We start from the raw sequence: 7,617 nt of genomic DNA, 5'->3' as shown, positions 1-7,617 counted from the left end.
AAGATGCATTTGAAGCCTTTTCGTAGCAGCCAAAGTGCACGGATGATGGTGCCAGCAAAGTTGTCCTGTAGCGTGTGCAAGGGGTATGCTGCTGTGCAGGATACCTCCAATATCTTCGTCGGTTCTCGAACGGGGGCTGCACGTTGTATTTGTCAATTGACAGCTCCCCTCCGTCGAAGGAACGGCTAGTCCAAAGCAGCACATGAGACCAGGGGGACAACATATACAGGGCAATGACTCGCGAATGCGACAGTGTCATCCCATTTGTCTGCGGGTCTAGCTCGAGCGAGACTCTGTCATGGGCCCCACGTCTATAGGATGCAGCGCGAAGCCAAATCTCGAAGGCCCGGCGAAACCAACGGCGAAAAAGCGGAGCGTGCATCAAACAAAACAAAAAAAAAGGAGAGCAGGTTTGAACACAGGTGCCGCGGCCGTGAGAGAGTTCACCACCGATTGAGTCTGTCGGTGGGTGTGTAGATCTGAGGACTAGGATCCTATGGACTGAGCACAGATGCAAAGTAGTAGAAAAGGCGACTGCGGCATCCATACACCACATACTGTGCTGGGCGAAGATCGGGTCGTCTCCCGTCCACAAGAGCGAGATTCAGGCCGTGCATCCTCTCCACATCCCTCCCTGTGCCTTCACGGGCAACGATCCTGGAATCCGCGCGGCAGTTTTGCTTTTCTCTTCCCTAGCAAATCATGCAGGCGGATCAACAAGCGTGACTCCATGTCAATGCAAGGCATATGAAACCGAGAACCACTTATCTAATAGGACTCTGTCCCCAGTTCACGGTGCATTGCCGCCGCCAAAGCCAATTTTTAGGGATTGAGCAAGAATTCAAGAAGCTTCGAGGTGGCAAAGGAGGCAGAGGCACGGACCTTTATCCCTCTCGCTGCGCTTGACACGACTCCGGACTATCGGATCAATGGCAGGAACTCGATACCTCTTACTAAGAGAACTCGGCAACCTGGTATGATTAAGGGCGCCGCTCAAGCGCAGCGAAAATGGCGGCAAAATGCAGTTTCGAGCAAGGAGCTATGGTAGGTCAGAAGCTAGACTTGCGGAATGACGAGCCAACGTATCCTGTAGGAGAGAATGGCGAGCTAGGGCAGCACCAACAAGATCAACCAGATCGACAAGATGTGCATAAGTGTACCAAATTCGCAGAGCACTGAAGAGGAAGATGATCTGTCCGTTCAAATGCAATTGGAGGAGGATAAAGTTTTGGTGCGGATGCGAAGGATGCTACAGTCTGGTACTAGTGGATCCAATGCATGCCGCAATGGCTCAAGGAACGAGATGCGAGACTGGGAGCCTACCACGGTTCTAGCATTCAGCTTCGTGTCCTATGTATCTGCACCATCTTGGGGAAAGTTGAGAGGAATAGACTTACTCCAAATGTCCGCAGCAAAGTTAACCAGAGAGACTTCGCGTGTGAGTGGATGGGGATCAACCCCTGTAGAGGATGCATGCCATCTCGGACGATGACAAATTCGAAATCAGTGGTGCTCCTATCTCCCCTCTCCCACGGGGTGCAGGATGCTGTATTTCAGACTGGGCAGACAGAAATCGAGAAGCGACAGAAAGTCAGCTGTAATCCGAATCCCGTCTGAAGCAGGGGCCAACGGTAGCGGGCCGTCTATGCGTGGGCCGCACTGCCATTGAGCTATAGCATCAGTTGTTGCCGCCTGGTACGCCAGTAACCCTGCGTCGAAAGGAACATTAGAGTTCTCCAGTCTGAGCGATCTTGAGAACATCGTAGAAAGAAAGTCTCGGCCAGCAAGAAAGGGACGGCGGCAAGTCTGAGCAGGAGACCGTGCTGGAAAAAGACAAGGTGAATTTGCTCGCAGCGTATCGGAGATTATGGAATGCCACAGCTGCTTCCACGGAGATCATGTTTGTTGCCGCTGTCATATAAGTTCGTTCGTCGCACAGACAACCCGTCGGTAGCCAGTCAGCGAGAGCCGACCTTCGGCAAATCACCGCTCAGTCAGAATCAGGACCCGCCCCGAATTCAATGTTCGCAGCGGAGAGAACATGGAGAGCATGGCTCTGGTCGTGACTGCAAGCGGCGGTTGGGAGCACATGAGGAATGTGACTGGAGCTGGTCCGTGCATTCCACTCGCAGGGGGCAGTGGAGTAAACGTTCGTCCCCTCTCAGCACACTGAACAGAAAGCTGGCATTGCATGGCTTGTCCTCTCATTGAGCAAGGCTTTTGCGAAACTGCTTCCTCCAATTGACCGATCCCAAGTCAATATAAGCTCTCGACATGGTTGTTAGCTGGACCTGCCTGTTCAACGGCAATTCCCGAAGTTCTCAGCAGCCGCAGGAACCGGATGCGCTTCATGGCGGGACTCCAGGAAGAGCTCTAAAGGCCTGGTACCTTCTTTCACCGCTCACGACTCCTGATACCCTGGTTGCGTGGATGAGGCAGCTTGTGGAGGGGCCTATTTCCCTTCCCCTTTGCTTTCATCGATCCGGAAACAAAAGGAGCCGTTGTAAGAAAGCGACTTTTTGGCCATGATGCCGGATGCGGCGACTGCAGCTGAAAGCGATCATCGTCGCACCCAAGGCAACATGGTCGAGGCTCTTGCACTTGATTGATATCTTCCCTTCTCAGAGTCTTTCTCCTCCTTTTTTTCTTGCATCAACAAAGGTTCTCATTTGGCTGGTCGTCAGTGTCTCGGTCTTGAGATTGCCATCTATCACCTTGCGGGTAGTTGAGACAAAGCCAGCTGCGCCTGGCGTCATCAAAATCAGTCTGGGAAGGCTGCCAACATACTCACCGCAAGTACCAGACTCCAACCATACTGCACCATACCGACGCTTGCTCTTTCAACACGGCAAACCCTCTGATCCTCTTCCCGTTCAAGCGCACGGGTTGCTGCAACAATTCATAAAGACGGATCTGTACCTGCAACATAGTCTTATCAAGGACAACGGAGATCTTTCATCAATTGTCTTTGCCATCAAAGCAACGGCTTTGGGATAAAGCGCTCCCTGCATTGTGTGGCACCGCACCTCACCGGAGAGCGACAGGTAGCAAATCCGACGAGGCTGGACACTTGCGTTGGCCGTTTCTGTCAGCTGGATACAAAATCTGGAACATCGGCTCAGACAGCCAAGTGACATCCCCAAAGCGGTCAGGAGACCGCACAAGTCATAAGCAGCAAGACTCTCTGTCACTTATTCCCAACATCGGTTCCAGTCAACAAACTACCTCGTGGCATCCCTGTTGCAACAAGACGGAAGCGTCACACCGACCTTCGTATCAGCTTGTACACTGTTCATTGCCATTCGGAAGAGCTCATCAACGCAATGGCTCAAGAATCTGGCACGGGACGCCCGCCGTCACCGCCTCATTCGAGCGACGGCCATTACAGCCAAGGCGACGATAACCGACCATCCGCGTCAGTTGTCATAAAGCCGGAGCCCTTCACGCCGCCAATGCCCCCAGCATCAATCAAGACAGAGATTAGCTCTCAACAAACATTTGTAAGATCTTCACCGTGCAGTCGTGGCCGACAGATGTTTACCTGCTGCAGGACCCTTACGGTGACCCTTCCCTCTACCATACAGCACCAAGTCCGGCTTACTACACACAACAGCAAGTAAGTTGGAACTCACTGAAAGATGCAGGCGAGACGTACTGACCAAGGTAGACGATGGCAAGATCCGTACCATGTCACACTCCCCCTCAAAACATCGGCATTCTGACGCGCAGCGGCCGGACAACCGGAACCCCTTCAAGCCCTGGAGGCACCGAATCATCACGTGCTTCTCTGTCACCAAGATCGCGGAAGAACCTGAGAAAGAAAGCCAGCAACAAAAAGGGAGGACCTGTCGTCGACCAACCACTCAGCATCCTGACCCATGACTACGAGACTCCCGTCCGGGACATGGGACTGTGGGTCAACAGGCCAGTTGAGGAGAGACTGGCAGAGGTTGAGAGAAAGAAAGGGTATATCTCCAGACCGATGAACTCGTTCATGTTGTACCGATCGGCGTATGCAGAACGGGCGAAGCAATTCTGCAAAGAGAACAACCACCAGGTAGTGTCGCAGGTGACGGGCGCAAGTTGGCCGCTGGAACCAAAGGAGGTCAGAGATCTGTACGAGCGTTACGCCATCTTGGAGCGCGACAACCATGCCGCAGCACACCCCAACTACAAGTTCGCACCCAACAAGGCAGGCAAGAGGACAAGAAACGAGGACGATGTCAGTGACAGCGATCCCGATTGGGAAGGTTCCATCAAGAGCTCCAAGCGCAGTCGCAGCGTCCGGCGGTTTGAGAGCAGAAGTGCATCGTCAACACCATTCGAGGAGAGGCCAGCTGTTTATCACCGCGTGATACCGGCACAGCATCGCTTGTCAGGATATGAAATGAGCAAACCGTACGGGCCAGCGCCGATCATGGTCAGCTCGAATGGAATAGTTGGCGACTATTACCAGCCTGCACCTGCTGTTGGACCGTACGAGCAAGTTTCCGATGTGTCCTATCGAAGGTTGGAGGATCCTTTCGCTCCATACCAGACGACAATGGGCCTGGTGGGAATGCCGCATGCTGAGCACCATGAGCTGCTGACGACGTACCCTGCGCCTCAGCCTATGGCGGTTTCCGTACAGCACGATATCCTGGATCCTCGTCTGGGACAATTGGACCCCAACTACCAAATCGTGTATTATGAAGGCAGTGCGGAACCAGCCCAAGAAATCCCAAGGACAATTGCATATGAATCTGCGCCACCGCTCGAGCTAGGCTACCATCCTGAGGCTTACCATCCCGGTCTAGCAACGTTGACGGAGGAACATGATGTATGGGCAGAGCCAGGACAGGCAGGTTCGGACTTTGATTCGGAGTTCCAGAAGATGAGTTGATGATTATTCGGGGTGTGGAGCGGCGATTTCACTTGTACAAGTCATTGGTTGGCCTATCCATTGCATAGCCAGGGAGTTGGGTCATAGAACGGGTCCTTATATCTGTTGAGCAATCCACATTGTATCATTCTCATCCTATTTCCGAATCCACGGCAGCTGGAAGAAGCGTTGCTCAGGCCCGGGTCAAGTTGAGCTCGAGCAGATACAGGGGCGACGGTTGAATCAGAACAAAGAAACTATGACGCCTGCATTCCTCTTCTCTTTTCCGCTCTCGTGCAGAACACAAGGAGTCCCCCTTTAGGACGCTCAAATGCAGTACAGTAGGGTAAGATAAAGTCGAGATGCAAAGGACTTGATACTCTGTTGTACCTCAAGGTTGGCGTGAAGATCACCAAAGCACAAGTCACGTTATCCTTTACCGTACAGAAATGCGGTGGAGCACATAGCCCCATAAAAGTACCCGGCTAATATTTGGGCCAATTAGGGCTTTGTCACGTGGACACTAGGTACAGTTGGTTGGTTTCAAACTTCCCCTTGTTGGCATTCTGTTATTGGTTGCCTTCATCGGCCTATGAGACTCTTCATCCGCACCATAGCCTCCACCACGTCGTCACCGTGTCTGCAGATCGAGGAGTGATTTGACTGAAGACCTCGACCTGATGTGGCATTCTTGCACGGCTTCCTTCGCACTTGCCGTGCACTTCTGATTACCACTCAAGTACCCCGCCTACCGCCGTCAATTCCATTGCTGTTTGCAGCTACCGCAAACGGTACCATGGGTCGGCGACGACGACTACAACTTCTCAGATCAAGGGGAGCCCTACGCGCTCAACGCTGACGATGGCGCCCGCGCCATACACCGCCGAACCGGGCAATTGGTTCCTTCGCGGAGTCCAGTCTGCAGTCTTCTATTATCTCTCTTGCTCGCCCTGGCTCGGATATAAACACAGGCGGAAAAGGAGGAGGGAAGCGAAAGAGCAGGCACAAGCGAAAGCTGAGATTGTTGTCACTCAACCGGGAATCGTCACGCAGCCTGGGCCCTTTCAGACAAATGAGGCATGGGCAGAAGAGTTGATGCTGGGTCCCGGACCACCCAAAGGCTGGAAGAAAGATACGCTGCTGCAGAAGTTGCAAAAGAAAGTGCACATGGAGGCGCCCAGCTCAGACGCTACGCCCGCCTCTGTTGAAACACCTGCACCGAGCTCGGAGCCGGTAAAGTCGCCTGCAAGACCATCGACTCCACTCACAGAATCGCCTGCTGAGTTGTCAATAGCGACATCTTCAACGACAGACGAGGTTGAGGATATAGACGCGAGTTGCGGCAAGTCTGCTTCGGTCCAGGAGAGACCACCGCGAGAAAGAAGACTGTCCAGTGCCATGGAGAACCTGAAAGACTCTCTCCGCACAACATTACATCCGCCCAAATGGAACTGGAAAAGATATGACCGGGAGGATGAGATTTTAGCCGGATTCACGGAGAGAGTCACGAGAATTTGGAATCGGGCGACTTCAGGAATGCACCATGAGGATTCCGAGGAGCAAGATGAAGGCGGAGAGCCGTCAGCGTATCGACGGAAGCGTGCGCCCACAAATGAGAGTGAGCGATATGACTACAATCGGGTAAGGCATCCCGAAGTGAATGATCTACATCCTCCGGTCGTATCCCAGCTCCCGGCTACCAGGGCCGAAGCTGCCTGGATGTTGCTTCCTCCTCCCAGTGCTGCTGTCATGGAAGCACGCAGAAGGCCTGCTGCGGAACCTGAAATGCGCTTTCCATTATGCGTCATTGGCAGGCCGCGAAAACAGACGGAACCAACACCGTTCGTGGCCAAAACACGCTCTTCTGAACAGATCGACATGCAGGACATGGTTTACTCTAGTGATGCTGAAGATGAAGATGACGGTCTCAGCAGCAGTGAGGCACAAAGTGTCAGCCAAAGCATCAACCACGGCGAGGTGCAAACTGAAATTCACAGTCCAGCACGGATCAAGCATTTGTCGGATCCCATCGTCAAACCGCCACCGGCGGTGCATCCAGTATCACGGATTGCGGGAGACTTGTTTGTACCGAAGAGAAGGGATTCATGGCAGTTTCATTATGTTGTCCCATCGAACCAGCCGATGGAATGGTGAAAATCACGCAACTGAGCACGCCCCTTTTTGAAAGCCGCAGGTGGCTGTTACTCCTTCAATATGGACCAAAGTTGTTTTCGAGGAATTGGCCAGCCCTAGATGGATCTGTGCCATCATGTGCAGATGAGTGTTGAAATTGATAGTTGGTTGACGTTTTCTTTACAATAGTTTAGGGCGTTCTGCAAGAGCAAGGCGTTTACGATCGTGATGCAGGACAGAGGGTGAGAGTAGGAATTTGGGACAGTGATCGTGAGCACGAATGTTATGTATTCTTCTGGTTTCGCATCCTTCTGCAGCACTTTGAACTGCTTTCGGTCGCCTTGAAGGGCCCCCGCCACCAAGAAATATCGTACCTGAGCCTGACCAACGCAAGGTACAAACATGCGGTTGGGCAGCAATGCTAGTAGATTTCGGGACCAGGGATCTTCTGGTCTGCATCAACGGGATCTTTACGTTTGACGAGCCGGGCATGCCGCTGAGCCTGTTTATCCGAGCTAGAGAACGGAGATGAGGTGGTACCATTTCCCTGCAGGTCATTGTGCAACGATTGGGTCAATGGTCAAGAGCGAAGACTGAGGCGGGTGTCGAGTGGAGAAAGAGGC

The 7,617-nt window shown here is 52.9% G+C and overlaps 1 protein-coding gene across 1 annotated transcript; it reads left to right on the top strand.

The window, feature by feature from the left end:
* Positions 1-5,479: 5,479 nt before the first annotated feature.
* On the top strand, positions 5,480-7,617 carry PV07_03388 (uncharacterized protein). The gene has a single exon (XM_016390110.1). It carries the CDS (start codon positions 5,723-5,725, stop codon positions 7,013-7,015), a length of 1,293 nt encoding a protein of 430 aa, XP_016252012.1. The 5' UTR covers positions 5,480-5,722; the 3' UTR covers positions 7,016-7,617.

The sequence above is a fragment of the Cladophialophora immunda genome, assembly GCF_000835495.1.
Source record: "Cladophialophora immunda strain CBS 83496 unplaced genomic scaffold supercont1.2, whole genome shotgun sequence".
Taxonomy (NCBI): Eukaryota; Fungi; Ascomycota; class Eurotiomycetes; order Chaetothyriales; family Herpotrichiellaceae; genus Cladophialophora; species Cladophialophora immunda.
Note: the sequence above shows the minus strand (reverse complement) of the source record. Positions and strands in the feature narration are given on the sequence as shown.

Excerpts from the sequence above, each read along its gene's own strand:
- PV07_03388 (XM_016390110.1), top strand. The coding sequence starts at position 5,723 with ATGGCGCCCGCGCCATACACCGCCGAACCGGGCAATTGGTTCCTTCGC.